Source organism: Scophthalmus maximus, chromosome 17, assembly GCF_022379125.1.
Source record: "Scophthalmus maximus strain ysfricsl-2021 chromosome 17, ASM2237912v1, whole genome shotgun sequence".
Classification (NCBI taxonomy): Eukaryota; Metazoa; Chordata; class Actinopteri; order Pleuronectiformes; family Scophthalmidae; genus Scophthalmus; species Scophthalmus maximus.
This window is the reverse complement of record NC_061531.1, coordinates 4,055,071-4,072,395: the sequence shown is the minus strand read 5'-3', so window position 1 is coordinate 4,072,395 and position 17,325 is coordinate 4,055,071. Positions and strand designations below refer to the sequence as shown.

The 17,325-nt window shown below is 41.6% G+C and overlaps 1 protein-coding gene across 1 annotated transcript in view; it reads right to left on the bottom strand.

Annotated features, from left to right (window-relative positions):
- cpt1a2b (carnitine palmitoyltransferase 1A2b) overlaps positions 1–16,622 on the bottom strand; it is a 40,929-nt gene extending 24,307 nt beyond the window's left edge. Inside the window, exons 1-11 of the mRNA XM_035614266.2 lie at positions 16,465–16,622; positions 10,398–10,540; positions 9,789–9,928; positions 7,696–7,873; positions 7,313–7,414; positions 7,048–7,185; positions 6,344–6,421; positions 6,004–6,111; positions 4,834–4,921; positions 4,353–4,548; positions 1,522–1,710 (exon numbers count right to left, since the gene is read on the bottom strand). Of these exons, the coding sequence (XP_035470159.2) occupies positions 1,522–1,710; positions 4,353–4,548; positions 4,834–4,921; positions 6,004–6,111; positions 6,344–6,421; positions 7,048–7,185; positions 7,313–7,414; positions 7,696–7,873; positions 9,789–9,928; positions 10,398–10,538 (1,358 nt within the window). The 5' untranslated portion in view covers positions 10,539–10,540; positions 16,465–16,622. The remainder of the gene's footprint in view (positions 1–1,521; positions 1,711–4,352; positions 4,549–4,833; positions 4,922–6,003; positions 6,112–6,343; positions 6,422–7,047; positions 7,186–7,312; positions 7,415–7,695; positions 7,874–9,788; positions 9,929–10,397; positions 10,541–16,464) is intronic.
- Positions 16,623–17,325: the final 703 nt, after the last annotated feature.

Here is a 17,325-nt window from a genome sequence, read left to right as displayed (position 1 = left end):
TGGTCTGTTGTCTAGGCGATCGTGTTGAACAGGGTTTGGATCAACTTTCAGTAAAACAAGCCCACTGTACATTTCTGAGGTTAGTATTTGACATTAAAGATCACTTTGAGTGATCCTTTTTGAAAAAAAATAAAGGTTCAGTAGTTACATGTGAATAGATAGCCTGGGAGCCAGACGAATTCTGGGAGCTCATTTCATTTGCTCTGCCAGACTACATCTGGATTAGGATCTTTTCGATTGAAAAGTGATTTCCTTCTGGCAGAAATCTTGCTGGTCCAATCATAACCGAGTATCTGATAATGGGCAGGGTTTATACCATGACGTGGAGAGAAGCGGCTCCGATTACGAACGAGTGTTTGACTAAAAGTACCTGATATTTTAACATAAATCATCGGCTCGTTGTCCTGAACTGTGAGACACAGATTGTTGTTGCTGCTGCCAAGAGAGTGAGTGAATGGGTCATAAGAGGCTGCAGCAAGGAGGACAGAGTGCGACAGACTGAGGACAGCTGGACATTAAGGAGTCGCAGTCAGAACCATTCTACGTCCGGTTGCAAAAAAACAACATGGCGCTGGTCAATATGCGAAACTCAAGACATAAAATTGGAAGCTCACAACCAGATTGGCGACATCATGGTGGGTTGCTTCTTGCATAATACATATGTTTAGGGTCCTCAGCCCATATGCCTCCGTATCTGGGCTGACTGAGGCTGTTATCCACCCGTGTCGCTGACAGCCAGGAACATTTTCTTAAAAAAAACATCGCCTAAGACTCAAGATAAACCTGCCCTTTTATTTCATGGGGTTTTAAGCCCTAGACGCACTTTTGTTGTACTTTTTCTCCTTTATGTTTTTAATGGTGCATGAATGCATTGCGCATTACTGCACTATTTATTGTGAAGCATCAAGCAACACCACTCTCATGTCTTGTGAAGCCAGAGCCTATAGAAGGGTTAGGGCCAAAAAAAGGAAAAATCTATTCAGTGTTTTAGAGTCACTCCTATCCCAATGATTGTGTTATAAGAAAAACAATAGGAGGATATGCAGACAAAATAGTAGTGGTGACAGGCGGCCACATTAAGTGAAATTAAAGCCTGTTGTGATTCATGTAAACATGCAGAAAATAGATCAATAATAGATCAAACTGATAGAAAGAATATTTTTTCCCTTAATCTTATTTTATACAACATCTTACCAACTCTGCAGTGGTATTTAGGAGCAGTACTTTTCGGATGATTCAGCCAATGTGGGTACTTTGCTAAAATGATGCACCTTCAAGTGTGAATACTCAAGACTGAGATGTGTTTTCATTGACTGGGATGTTTGAAAGAACATTTTGAAGGTACGATATTGAACATCCAGTAGTAGGATGTTCAACTGTTTAATCCAGTTTAAATAATCCTTTTCCGTGCAAATTAACCAAAAAGCACCTTAAGAGTTCAAGATGACGAATCTCTGGTTGTGATCTCAAGGGTTCTAGCGGTCTCTGAACACCTGTGGACTTTCTTTCTCTCCATCTTACCTGTCATAACATTTCCCGTGGAGCAGGGACTTGGCGTAGCGGTCCAGGTTTCCTGCCGGGTCTTCTCCCCTCATGCCTTGCTCTTCATCGTCCAGAGTTACGAAGAAGGCCGCCCTCTCGATTGCGTCCAGCGATCGCTTGTTGATGCCGGAGCTAAAGTACTGCTTCCTCGTTTGAAACCAAGGAATCCTGGGAAGAGCAAGAGATGTATAAATAGTAGTGACACACAATCGTTATCATTGTGATCATGGGTGCATTGCCAACATCTGCATACGGAATTGCAAAATGCAGCTAAAAACTGACAAGACACTTCTTAATAACCCAAAAGAAAAGAGCAAAGAGTTCATCCCAGCGGAAATAGCAGATGTCCTTTCATGATTTAGATGACACAATCAACTATGAGATCAGCCAAGATTTAGTTTGGCTTTCTTCATTATGATTAGTGTCCGTATCATGGCAGCAACTTATATTTCTTTTAAGATGCAATTTTTGCTGATTAAATTTGTTTTGTAGTAACATCTGATCAGTTTTTAACTGTTTATAGTGAATCTGGCAATGTTCTTAGTTGATGCAGCCGAACCAGGATACAAGTGAAATAAAGTTAGAAGTTATTAGAGACTTCCACGTTTACAGAAAATTCAGGAAAATGCTTTCTTATCTCTCCTGTCCACAGGCAAACCTAGGCGTGCTGTCTGTGCATGAGTCATGTGCCCTTTGTCTAAGCTGAGCCTAACACAACTCCTCCAGGAAATGATTGTCCCTGTGAGGTTTCAACAGCTTGTCTTATCAGTATGACACCTCACACAAACATGACTCTCTTTCTTGGTTCACGATTCCTTTACATCATATATGTGTCTACCAAGCTGCAGAGACTTTAATTTAGCTCATGACAGCTCATCCATCACCAGTGTTTCCCTTACCATTGAATTGGGAGGGCGCCCCGCCCCCTCAACGGGAGCCCCAGCCCCCCTTGAAATGTCAAATTGATTTTAATTTTTAAAAAAATATATATAATATAATTATTTTTTTTGTATTTTACATATTATGTCAAGCAGAAGTAATTTCAGGTCACTTTCCTTATACACCTTATTCCTCATTCCTGTATGAAAGATTGTTTAAAGAAGTGTTATTTTGAACCCTAACCCTAGCCCTAACGAGCCCTAACCCTAACCCCCCCCCCAAACCAGTAAACCTAGGGGAAACACTGATCACTGTATGGACGACCAAGCAAAATATTTTTGGAGTAATGTCGAGGGCTGTCAACAAGCTCCACAATCTTGATTCATAACAAAGCAGCACAATAAAGACTAGTGTTAATGTGCTATGTATATTCAAAGCCTAATGCTGTAACATTTACAATAATAAAGATATGAAAGTGATTGATTTGATAATTTAGACCTAGAGGAACACATAATAAAATATAAAGACACCATGTAACCCACATACTTTATACCGTTGAGAAACTTATTTGACTAATTTACATATTCGGAGAGCACTGGAGCTCCTTGCTACTTCATGGGGCACGTAAGGACACAGAAACGTGAAAGTCTGGATCTGGAAAAACAAACAAAAACTGACAAATCACAGGATCCAGTCAGCACGTGTTCGTCTCCTTGGTTTGTCACTGTACCACACACTGGGTGTAACATGAATATAAAGGTGAGTGGCAGCATTATACCGATGCTGGCAGTTACAAGAAAAACAAAGAGGAGCAGAAGGTGCAGGTTCTGCTGATGGCCATTCAATCTAATCTATAAAAAAAAAAAAAAGCAGTTAATGAACCTAATTGTCTTTTACTGATATTTTTGAAATTTGCTGAAAATTCTGCAACACATTGTAAATGTAAAATACCTGCCGGTGAAACGTACAGAAAACAGTGGCTGCCTGAAACAGCATTTACGCAGCATTTACACAGCATTTACGTGGTCGATAAGGTCTTCTATTGTAAACAGAACAACCCGACATAGGCCAAAGTGAAACACTGTATTTACGGCAGACCGATGTCTGATGCCAGAGGCATGCTGGTGTATTGTACTGAAGTGTGATGATGTGATCTAAATAACAGTGGTGGTGGTGGACATAGTGAGAATACAGAATAACATCATCCAATCACAGTGACTTTAACCTCGACCTTGTAAAATACTGAAGGCTTTCGGCTCAAGCTTAAATGTGCACAAGCGCCTGCTCCCATAGAGAGATCACAGGGCTGAGCTCCAGTTGAGAGGAGAACACAGATGGACTCGATTAGGTTTCGAGTCACTAAATGGATTTCGGAACGCTTTCCTGTCTGCGTTTCATGTTACGCCGCCACAACGCTGCACTAGCAGAGTACAAACATATGCTGTTGACCTGTGATCTAGTTTCCATCTTTGCTTGTGAAAGATTTCAGTTTGCTTGTTATTAGACCACTGGCTGTGTGTTATATAATGTAAACGGTCTGAAAGCCCGAGGCTAGTGTGGATAGTAAACTCTGGTGCAGCACTTTTTCCATCACACGTCATTCATGCGCTGCCTTCACAGCTGTCAGGTGCAATTTAGGGTTCAACGTCTTGCTCAAGGAGACTTTCGTATGCGGGGTGGAGGAGCCGGGGATTGAACCACTGACCTACAGGTTAGTGGACAACCCGCCAACTTCAATGTGAGAAACAGCATCTCAAACTCTTGAATCTCTGTTGTTGGTATAATCCTTTTGTTCACATTTAACACTTACCAAGAGCAAGCCATGCATTCAGTTATTAACACCAAATTACAAAGGGTTAAGGTCTACAGGTAAGAGACACAATGCACGAGTAACAAACACATTCCGTTGCACTCCACCACACTTCTCCTACCTGTCGCCTGCAGTGAGAGCTCCCAGTTTGTCCTCTCCAGGTTGGGGGGGTGAAGAGTCATCCAGGATCCTCTGGACCTGGTACTCGATCTCCCTGGGGGTCAGCAGGCGGCCTGCCCGGTACACCCACAGACGGAAGAAGCGCCCCTTGTGGTACACCGCCACAAACTCACTGTCCTGCCAGTGCTGCAGTACATCTGTGGAGGAAAGGAAGATTATTCCACTGGCTCAGTCATTTCTACTGTCTGCTCCAACTACAGCACATTTTGTTGACGCTTGCCAATTAAGTTAGCTCAAGGAGGACAAGGCTATTACCGTGTGTGTTGTTGGTTTCTAATCAATTTCTACTTTAGTTATATATATTCTCTTTTTACAGGACACAAGACATCTATGAATGAAAGTTATTATTATTATTATTATTATTACTACTAGTTGATTCCAGGAGGACTAGCTCAGGGTACGAAAGTGCTGTGTTGTGTTACCAGTCTCGTCTCCTGGAGTGCGCGTTGTGTTGAACATCCTCTCACACTGGGCGGCACACAGAGGGATGACTGTACCTGGAACACGACTCTTGACACACAGAGACACACATATTAATGATTGATATTAATTGTTTAATGTAACACTCGTTGGTTTCACTTGATGCATATGCAGTTATAAACATATACAGGCATCGTAGGAACATAAAAAATGACATACATTTTATGGAATTCAAGCCAATAAAGCATGGTCGAATGAAACTAGAAATGATATGAAAACAGTAAAGTCCAAAGAGTCATGACACATTCTTCTGTGATTTCGCCTCCTGTCAACTCATCAAAAGAATCTACAGCCATGATCTGAGGAACAGAGGTGAGTCGAGCTAAGTGCTAAAGTCAGCATAATGCTTACATGCTGATGTTTAGCAAGAAAAATGTTCAAGAGAAGTCACTGGATCACATGTAATACTGAGGTAAACATGGACGTCTGTTCCTAATATCATGGCCATTTATCCAACAATGTTGAGACATTTTAGTCAAAACCACAACTGTTAACCTCAGGGTTGTTGTGCAAAAGGAAACATCGTGACATCATTGTCAGCAGGAGCCATTCTCTGGGACTCACATACTGTACCAAGGTAATCCATGATAATATTTGAACCTGGACCACAGTGATGGACTGACCAAACAACTGAATCACAGAGTCATGCCCCCAGCATGGCTGAAAGTCAACGCTGGTAAATTATGACTAATGATGACACTTAAGTAATTAACAGTGAGAGTGAGCTCTGCAATTCAAGTTAATTAATCCACGTTCTTTAAAAACAGCCTTCTCTGTGCTTTGTTATACTGTAAAAATGTGTTGCCATGGTATTCATCTACCATGCTGGATGAAAAATGTATTAAAGGAACTTATGCAGCAGTATCATCCAACAGTAACAATTTTTTTGTTGAGCTTAAGAGGCTAAATTTATATTTAGATTTTAGTACATCTACCGTTATTCAGCAGAGGAAAGTTGCGACGCAACAAAGATGCTTTATGTAACAATGTTTTCTCTTTGGTCTGTGAAGTGTGTGCGCGTGTGTGTGTCAGACAAGTTCACTACTGAAATCACTTCACCCCTTACAAAGACACCACCCCTCCCACAACACACACACACTGTGCAGTCCTACCGGTTTGAGTTCCTCCCTGTTGACCTTGCGGCGGTACAGCAGCAGGGCAGTAATGGTGTTGCCTGCTCTGGCAGCCTGCACTGGGGTTGGGGTCACATACAGAAAGTCCTAGACAGGCACACATACACAGGAATTCAGATTTAAAACAAGATGTATCTATGATTTTGAATAAATAAGAACAAAAGGGAGGAGGAGTTCAGGTAGGAAAGACAAGTAGCAGTAGAGCTCATGAATAAGAGAGATGCTTCCATCCATTTTCTCTGCTACAAACAGATATGAAACATTTTAAAGATTTATCATTTTTTTCCTATGTTGTAAAATTGGTATGGCAGCTGGTTACCATGCCGTAGTAGTTGCTGTTGACCATAATAGGACTTCTGCTTCTCAAGTAGATGTATTCCTCCCACCAGTCGCTCACCTGGAACACAACAATTTGTTTTTTAGTCTTTCAAACAAAATGATAAAATACTTCAGTGTTTCTTTTAACAACAAAGAACTATTATATAGTACGAGGTTTCCAGCAAATTGTAATCCGTTTTAATGAAAATGCGACAGAGTATCACTTTCATTTACAGGTAAGAGACACTTGTGGAGCTTTAGGGGATGTGGGCCATAACAGTACAAAAACAATTCTGTTGTAGAAACTATTCTCTAAATGTTACAAAATATGTCAATATGCTCAATATGTGCAGGCACTGGAGTTTCAAAAAGAAAACCAAGGTCTTAAACAATCATGCAGAGCAGATGCCAGTTTGGAACCTTGTGTTCATAAATGGCTGCAGTTGTGAGGGAACATTAAATCCTGACACCTACTTCAAAACTTGGCGTGTGCAGTGGATAACACACATTGCCCTCTGTGGTGTCAGTGGCCTTTTTAATTCAGTGTTGGTCATTGTTAATTCTTGTAAAGTTAGGTTGAGGAGGATGTCAAGTTGTAAATGGTTCTCTGCTGCAGCTGTAGGTTTGGAGAAGGGGCCCAGTGTTGCATCTTGTTCTGCTACTGGTTGGTGACAGACATGTGTGAGTGAGAGTGAGTACACTTACATAGTTCGTGGCCCACAGAGCTTTAAGTTTCAAGTAGCGTTGGAGACGGTTTCCCAGACTAGACTCAAACTGATTGCCCAGTTCCATCATCCGATTAAACTCTGAATCTGTGAGCAGAGGACGTGCAGACTCCAGATACTGAGAGAGAAAAAGCAACAGTCAAAATGTACTTCTGACATTTAGGGTTATACTGTAGGTTACATGTGCATGGAATGCAAGATATGCATGTAAATGTGTCTTAACGTGAACAGGTGTGTTCATTCACCCTGCTCAGTGTGTCTTTGATGGAAGGAACAGGCAGGTGAGGGAGAGAGGTCTGATAACTGTACAGCAGAGGCTTCCTGCTCGACAACAACCTCAACAGAGTCTGTGAGAAACAAAGAGAGACAGATATGTGACATTTCCATTCACTCCAACATAACCTATTTGTTTACTATGAGCAACTATAAAAAGATGTTTAAACTGTCATTTCATAAAGCCCCATCTGTTTCACGTGATGATAAAATGCATCAACGTGTTGTTATAGTTTTGTTCACAACCAGTAAACAAAATTATATGAAAGCAGCAATTTTGTCTGTGAGACCTAAAACAACCTCTGCAGCGTGACGACAGAAGGAAGCAGTGATATCAGGCAGAAGTCTGTCTTACCACCCAGACTTTAGTGGTGTTGGAAATGCGGCCATGCTGCTCGAACATCCACTGGTGGTAGGAGAGGAGAAGCTTAAGGCAGAACCTTAGGGCGAGGATGAGGGAGAGCCACAGCAGCGTGCTGAAGACCAGCGCTGACAACATGGTCTGACCCTGCGAACTGAGGGACACGTGGAGACTGGACAAGACAATAGGGAAAGTAAATATATACAAGTTAGTGGAGTCAATAGAGATATTACTGTTTCTTAATTAAATTTACTAAATGTTTATTTGAAGCTTATTAATGCTTCATAGATGGACAAAGTTAAGTGTTGCCAACTGAGGAAGATCAGGTTTCAAATGCCAGATTAGGACCATAAACTGTAGATTAGCATTTATCTGTCCAAATGTGTACACCATTACAACCAGCAGAGGGCAGCGAAAGATAAGCGTACACAGACCAATGACAGAGCCAGGGACAGTAATCTGAAATGGTCAAGAAGGCAAATTAACTTCCTTAAATAATAGTAACATCCGCAGGAGACAAAAATGCATGTTTCTACAATATACCCATGACACATTCCTCATGTCACATATCATGACGAAAGAAAAACAGCAACACCAATTCTATATTTTGATCAATGAGGAAGTTAATTTCTGAGCTTTTTTTCCTTTTTTTTTTTAGAATCACACAACGGCATTAAAATTTATATAAAAATAAAATAGACAGAATGTAATAAACTAAATTAAAGAATATATGCAATGAAATAAAGCAAAACATGGGAATAGGAGTTTTAAATACAAAGGTAATAACAAAAATATTATTTGTATACGTTACTGCTGATCAACAGAACTGAGTGATATAAAAATGTATATATCTTGTGCTATTCTTTGTCGTGCTTCAGGTATATTAAACTGCACAGAACCACTGCGACTCAGTCTGTAGTCATGGTCATGTCCCTTTCTCCAGTATCTGTTAAAAATGAATGACTATTAATCAGTGTGACCACAGTGTAATCACTGGAAGTCACTCTGAGGTGCCAAAGTCCAGGTATCTACAAACAGAAGCACCGAAAATATTGATTTAGGTATGAAAAAACAACATACTTTCTTGTCAAGTTCCCGTTGTCCTTCATGGACAAATGTTCTAAAGCAACAATGAGTCAAATGCAACGCAGCTCTCAGTCTTTCACATGATACTGCATATGATGACAAGAAAAACTAATATGTACTCACTCATTATCGGGGGAGAAGTAACAGGTTTGTGTATGAGGTAGACGGCGAGTCAGCAAATGTTGAAATTGTCTCAAGCAGCAATTAAGTGATGAGAGTGGGAAGGAAGTAGGGGAAAGGTAAAAGAAACCACACCCACACTGCTCCAGAATGATTCATCAGCTTTATATCCTAATCCTGTCACCTGTTACTGACTCTTATAAGACTGGATATTCTGACCAATACTGGATTTTTGTTTAGAAAAGTTTTACAAAAACTTATAACAATTCATTGGCTGATGTATAAATCCCTTCGTTTTTTTCTTTACTGTGACTGATTTATGTAATGAGAGGGACCAGTTACAGTGTAATGATCAACTTGTCAGTCACTTGTCCCCTCTGGTGGACATACTGCAGTTGCTTGTTACTTATTGGCTGATCTGTACACCAAAGTGACATATCTGCAGTCCGCCGATATCCGCCTTTTATCCGTCTTGCTCCATTTTCAACTATTATACATTGTGATCTAATAATTTCTTTGCATCGTCAATTTAGACAACATCAACATGATCATCAGCACTATTTACTGTTTGAATTTATGTAATGTCACTCATTTAGTGATCTTAAAGTCATTATTCCTGTCTACAAACAAAAAATGATCCATCGTCCTTGATAAATCAACTCTTCCCTATAGATGCATTTCCTTTTTATCCACCCCATTCACCTTTAGATCGAGCTCATCGGAGCCTTTTCTTCATCTCATCACCTCCATCACCAGTGTCTTTGGCCCCATCCCCCTCAAATATCGATGACGCTCACATTTCTACTCTTTTTGTTTATTTGTTCTCTCCTAATGAAGACGCTCCTGATCTAAACACTCCTGCTGTGTGTGTTTTTGTGTACCTCAGCGGCAGGTGTTGCTGTATCTTGGCGATGAGGCCCATGCTGGGATCTGAGCGCATGTACATGGTGGCCAGGATCGCTATGACAACAAAGAGCCAGGAGGAAGGGCTGGCGGGGTACACTCCCTTGATCACCCTGTTCTGTTACCACAGAAGAAGAAACAACATGGATTGTGATTAGTGAGACATTGATCACCTTAACAAGGGTTAACTTGAGAAACCTCTGGATTCCCCGAGTCTGAAAAACTGATTTGTCATTGAGGAGGTAATTTTGTAAACTTGATAAGAAATAAATAATACAGTTTATACAATGTTTGGCCTCACGACAATCGCTCACATGACTGGCAGGATTATAAGGTCAAGTCAGAATTAATTATGAGGCACATTACAAACAACAGGAGTTGAGCTGAATGCACAGGGAAGCTCATATGGACAGCTGCGTTTTTGTCACTCCAGTAGGAGGAAAATAGTCATGTCAGTACATGTCAGGGAAGGCTCAGCTTTCCTAACCTATACAATGGGGAATTCACACCATGTAATAAGGCTGTGTGCATTCAGCTCCATCATACCAAACACACAGAGAGAGATAGAGATTTCCCATCATGCTCACCCTGATGCGGCTGACTCGTTTCTTCCATGCTCGTACTCCAGACAGGTAGATCTGGTTCAGGGCCTGGTAGGAGAGCTGCAGGTCAATACCCTCTGGTGTGATGGTGAACTGGAACGCCACTGCCTGGTGGGCTTCTGCCATTGCTGTAGAAACACAAGATAACAAACATTTTAACTAAAATATCACTTTCATTCATCATATATAGTTTATTAGAATTAAGGAGTCAATGTCTATGTGTACCTCATTTTTGCTGAATGTATTGTTGATTTTCAACAAATGACCAGTCAAATTTATCTGTTTGGGTTTTTTGTTTTTTCCCCAATTGTATTTCACATCACCTAAAGGAGCTATGGTTGAGGGCACAACACGATAAGAGATCGCAACGTGATTGGTTGTACACTCTTCTGTCGTTTTTGGCACCTTCTGCTCCGGAGTTTTCCTTTTCCCCAGACAGTCGGAGATGCGAAAGAAGAGGTAGATGTAGTGATTATTTGTTTTTAAAAACAATATATTGTTCATTTTTAATAGGTTCGAAAAAAGTTGTTTGATGTTTACTTTAGTGTGCAATGACAAAAACCCTTACCAAGACCCGTTTGAAGTAAAACGCAGCATTAAAATGCTTTAAAAGAGTAAATTTCCCATCTGTGGAATTCCAGTAGACGTGACAATGCGCAAGCAGTGAACAAATGAACAAGCTTATTCTTATTGTGTTTCTGTTGCCTCAGACATACCACACCTAAAGCCTTCAACTTCAAAACATTCACTGGGCTTTGGGATAATTTATGGCTGTTTTCAAAGGAGACATAATAACCCAGGATAACAGGTTTGTAAGTCATCTCATCACAACATCAACTGTCAACTCAGTGTGTTGGCAGTGTGGTCTCGCTGAATCCCGCCACAGAGTCAAACTTGTTGTTCTCTTTTGAAGACATTTCAACCAAATGTTTAAAGACAAAAGCTCCATATCTTATGTAATTTTTAACCTGGTCATATATTAAAATCATTGAATATTTAGCATGTATCTGAATACTATGAGATGCACTGTACACCACAAAAATGAGTATTATCTATATTAGCCAGGATTTGTATTTGCAGCCTATAAAAAATGCAAGCAGCCAGTATGTCCTACACTGTTGTGTCATTATGTCTTTACATTGGCTGCCATGACAGATCCCTACACTGTTACTGTGAAAATGAATTGATTGTTACAATAGTGAATCAGAAGTGAATGCACTGTGCAGAGGTGATGGTCAAACTGATAGTTAAAAGTTGTGTTCAGCTCAGGAAGCAAAGGCTGCCTGCGGTTAATCTACAAGAGAGTATATTGTAGGACTGTGCCTGAGCAGACAACAGCCTCTGTTTGACATTAGAAATAATGTAATACTTGTGAGCTCCAGGCTCTGGCATCATACGTGTCACTAATTGACATGAATGTGTGGGCAGATTCAAAGAACAAACTAACACAATGCAATGGTAGGGCGGACTATTCTGGACTCATCTTTATAAAAACTAATGTGAATTTAAATCCATTTCATCAGCAAAAGTACAGGTTCATACTAAACATTACACCATCGAAAGGTCAGAGGTCAGATGGGTTGAATGAGCATGAAAAATCTGTAATAATAATGCAAATAAGCACACTTCAAAAGCCACTAAAATCTTAGTTGTCACTTGGGTTGTGCCATAATCATACCATCCACGATAACAGTGGTTTAGCGACGTTTGACCCATTTACGTTCCCTAGCGCGCATGAGCTCAACGATGACACAAGCCCAAAGACGCAGGAGAAGGAGAGCAGCGCGACAGTCATATCGCCCACCCTTAGTTTTCAGTTAATGTTTTCTATAACAATCTACGTGACATCCAAGGTTCAATGAATGAATGAGCATTATGTGAGAGCACAAAAGTTTGGATCGACTGGACAGGACATTAAACTGACTTTTCTCTGCCTTATCCCGATAACAGTGTTCAATCGAGCCGGTGTGTGAACAGAGCCCATCATTGTTTGGAGATTTCAAAGCAATCAAGTGAGCGTGTTGATGAGGTTTCTTTTATTTCTCCTGCACGCTCGAACCCGACACCACTCCTGTCTTGAACCAAACCAAACTGAAAAGATTTCCAGGAGGTCCGAACACGTCTGACATGGGAAGAGCAACTGTTTTCTGATGTGAACTCCAGACAATGTCGTGATCTGATTCTGAGAAAAAAAAGCTCTAGAAGGAAATTTGATACCACTTTCACAGCCTCACTGGCCAAAGTCTGAAAGCATGATGGAAAACCAGTAGCAAAAATATAGTCTTGAAGTATCATATCATTACTTTCCAGCATTGAATTATAATAATTAACTCTGCAATGTAGCTTATGTTTTTATTACCATTCTGTCAGTCAGTCAGCAGGAATTCTTTAAAACCACTACAAATTTCTTTGAAATTGTTTGAAGAACCCATTAAATTGTGACGAAAACTAACACTTGGCCATAATGAGAGCATGAGTTTATTACCGTGGTAACTGAATCTGCTCACTGGTGTGAAAAGCAGTTTCTTATTAACTCTATCGATCTAGTTGTCAAAATGTTAGGTATCCTTTCCTCGTCAACCCGATCGATATGGAAGCAGAATTAATCCAGTAGCCTCACGTCGGGAGAGGTTGTTCAGACCCTGTATAGATGCTTTCATTCCCGGACGACTACTTAGTAGAACTTTACCGTTTCTCTCACAATATATCACATCTGAACTATATTCTACGGCCTTATTTCCAGCATTATAATATCGCGGACATGCTTTCCAAACAGAGCTAATTCTTTGCAACGGGAGTTTCCTGTACAACAAGTTGAAATAGCCACTGATGTTTTCTTTGTTTAACATGTGGAACCTGATTAAAACCATATGCCTTACCTATCTGCACTATGTTCTTATAATTCATTTTCAGCTGCAGCCACGTTATTTTCTCGTTATTTTCTCCTTCTCACCGGACAGCATCACTTACCATTATACAATTATACAAGAATTTGGTGGAGAAAATATAAGAATGTTTTAAATCAATTGACTATCATTCAGTCTTACACATTGGTTTGGGCAGTAATCAGCTCCCACGCCAACTGTCTTATCAGCTGCGCTGCTCCTCTTTCTCAGAATGTGCACATTTTCTCCATAAACACAAAGTCGGATGTCCAACTCTACTGACGTGACGTAGGAGGACCTGTTTTTTTGATCGTGGTATCAGAACTCCATTGATGATGACTTTTTATAGTGGTCGGCCACGGGCGTAACTCAGAGTGAACATACTCTGAGTTGATCTAACTAACTCAGATCAGCTGTTCTGGAACCGAAAACTCAAGAGTTTCAGATCTTAGAGTAGATCAACTCAGAGTTCAGGGTTAGGTTCAGAGGTTTTTTAACCTGCTTCCTGGAATACACCCCTTCTCACACAATCCACTTTGAAAGTGTTTCCACAACAACAGTCCACTGTCACATACAAAATCAAATACATTACTGCCTGTGGCTGGGAAAAGAAAATGTATTTTAAATTGAATTTAGGCTTTCAAATACTGGCAACAGGTTTTAGAAGAAAAATTAATTCAATGATTTTTAAGGCTTGCGTGTATATACCGTTGCATACTTGCACTGACTAGAATGTTTGTTCAATATATCTGAGCTTTGAAACATTCTGCACCAAGCCTTAAGCTGCAGACAGTAAAAGAGTGTGACTACACAAAACCTTCACTTCCTGTGCAACCACTTCATGATGTAGACACATGGACAGCTGAAACCCGTAGTATTCGCTTTGCTGCTCTTTTTTTTTACGACAACTCAAACAAATATGTCAAGTTTCTCCTGTTGTTGACTGAGTGAGAGAGGGAGCGAGGAGCGGTGCTCCGAGGTCCTTCACTATTAAAAGGCACTGTAATGTACAGTATGTACAGCTGGCCTCTGGTGTATAGTGGATCATGACATGACACCTATATGGTAACAGTGACACAACCGATAGAAAGCAGGTCAACATAATCCCTATGAGGTCTTTTGCCAGTGCGCGTGCGCACATGCAGACCTCTGTCATCTCTGCTCCTTCTCTCTGCCCAGCCATGCAACTGATTGCTGCATAGTTCTCACTTCCAACAGCTATGTCACCGTTTGTGAATGAGATGGAGAGAATGAAGGTGGGAGGAGTGTGGGCATGTTGAGCAGCGCACAGTTGCTGTACAGTTACTTAAGCTACTGACAGACTATTTGTGTGTGCGCGCGCGCTTCCGACGGCCTCCAAATGATTAGCATTGGTGCAAACCACTCTCACAATTCCACTGTTCACCCAAAAGCTACACTAAACTAAACTGATTCTTACCACGACAAGTATGTCATCGTGAAGTAATGAAAACAACTTCCTTTTTTTTTATCTCCCGTTACCAAGGGGATTCTGTGCACGGCCCGGTCTCGTGCACACTCCTGGGTAGGGGAGGTCAAGTTTGTTTATGGTAAACACTGCAGCCATGGTTCTGATCTAAATACTAGGGCTTTTTTCCTCTGGTTATAAAACAGTGTGTGCCTCTCACCCAAGTAGCAGCCCAGCGTGACGTCACCCGTTGGTTTGTGAGCTGCCATTTTGAAGCCTTGGGTTTTGCGTTTTGACCAGCGCCATGTAGGTTTTTTTAAAAACTGACATAGAATTGGGGTTTGGTCTGACTGAGAGCTTGTCTACTGCACGCCCACCTACATCTGCAACTATGCCCCGGTTTGACGGACCAGCTGTCAATCACAGCTTGAGACCATAAACTCCTGAGGAAAATGTTTACTGCTGTTATACATCAAGTGAGACGTAGAGTCATTTTCTCATAAATTAAGTCAATTCTTTTGCATACAGTCAATATTTTGGTCAGAATTGAGCATTTATTTATTTTTACAATAAAAAGGTACCTAAAGGGATTTTAAAACCCCAGTTGTTGAAAGTTACTTCCTGCTATTCTGAAGATAGCGACAGGATCACCAATTTAAAAACATACATATTATGTCTGCTACACATTAAAAGAAAAACTGTAACATTAATTAAAGCAGCCATAGTTCAAGGATAAAAAAGGGGGGTGGGGGGTTGACTCAGCTGCAACACATTTGAAAAGTTGGCTGAGGTCAGTAGGCAATGTTTCAATTAGAGCTACACAATTTGTGCTTGAAGAAAAGGAGCAGGAGAGCAGGTTTTACCTGCTGGAGCAGAAATAAAAGCAATGCTGCCGAGCTCATCGAGAGAGCCCGAGAGCGCGGTCACGACGCCGGCGGGAAGAGACGGCGCGCGCGCGCACGCACGCAGGCACGAGCTAGAGGAATGTGGAGGAAACTAATTAGGACCAGTGATAGGAGGGAAAAGCACAGGTGTAAATAATCCCATTTAATCGGCGGGGCTCATTAGAGCCATTATCGGGAACACCTGGGCGTCTCCTGACGTGACAAGTCAAAATGTCCGCTGTGGAAAATACTGTTTACACAACGTCCACCAACAAACGTTGAAATCACTACACGCCCCCGACAAGTATGTCAGACTTAATAGAAATAGTTTTCCTTGTACGTCTGTGCCGTACTTTCGCTCGTGTAGTCTACTCTGGGGGAAGTTGTCGGTAGGAATGTGACCCGAGTCCAAACCAGTTGCTCGACGAAAGACAAATACATCCTGCTTGTCGTAACCACGCTGCTCTCCATCGCTACTGTACATCGATGTAGTCCGCGTCGCCCCTATGCGGGTGGACGGGGACTGCCAAAGAGACACACACACACACACACACACACACACACACACACACACACACACACACACACACACACACACACACACACACACACACACACACACACACACACACACACACACACCACTTGTGCGAAAGAACTCCGCAGCCTATTGTAAAAGAACAACCGCTGCTATTCGACACAGTGGTCCATTCATGCTCGGCACCGTCGCCAGCGCCGCGCGACGCACGGAGAGTCGAACAAAAACGAGGAGAGCGGCGTGCGTCCATCACACCGGAGACAGATCCCTCGCGGGCGCGCATCGATGAAAGCAGATTCAGCAGCAGTTCAAAGTTTACCTGGAGCGTCGGTTCGAGGAGTTTTCCTCGGCGAGAGTGCAGACACAGAACCGTGTGTCGGTCCGAACCCCTCCCTGTTCTTCCAGAGTCTGCCACACAGCGCAGCCAGCGAACGCGACTGTTCCCCCTCTGGCTGCCAGCAGGGGGATCAAGTTCCTGTACCAGCGAGCAGAGATGGGTTGACTGCGAGAAGATGGGGCACTCCTACATTCATTTGAGAAAACCAGGAGCCCGAGCTGAGATTGTGTAAATGTAGGCGTTGACTTTGGCGTGTATGCCGTAGAGGCCAGATTACATATGATAAGATATAAGACAAACCGGTTAAGTAATTAGTACGAAAAGTCTTTGGAGTAAATCCTGCCTATATTTTTTTATAGCAACTTTATTAACATCACGAAGACCGTGCAATACAAGACAAAGCAAACAGTTGCCTGCGGGAAGTATTGGATACTTATTAAAATGAATGTAAATAAATCAAAGTCCAACAACCATACAAGCAGATATAAAGTAAAGTAAGAAAGATGGGGTGGTGTTATCGTGTTTGGGGTCAGAGTGAGAGCTCTTTCCATTTTTCCTCCTTGCAAGACGCTTTGCATTACGTCACACGCGAGGAGACCGGCCCACCTCTGACATAATAGGACACGTTTTTAGTTTACAACATCTACATATATCTGTGGTTTAAAAACATAGCCAATGAGTGACCCGCGGTGCATGGAAAAATTATGAAAGATAAATGGACAGTGTTTTTTTATTGTGCATTTTACTGCATACCTCCAACAAATATATAAACTCTCACCTACTGTGCAGAGGCCATGCCTGAACGGGGTCATATCGAGTCACTGAGGCAGGAATCCATATATA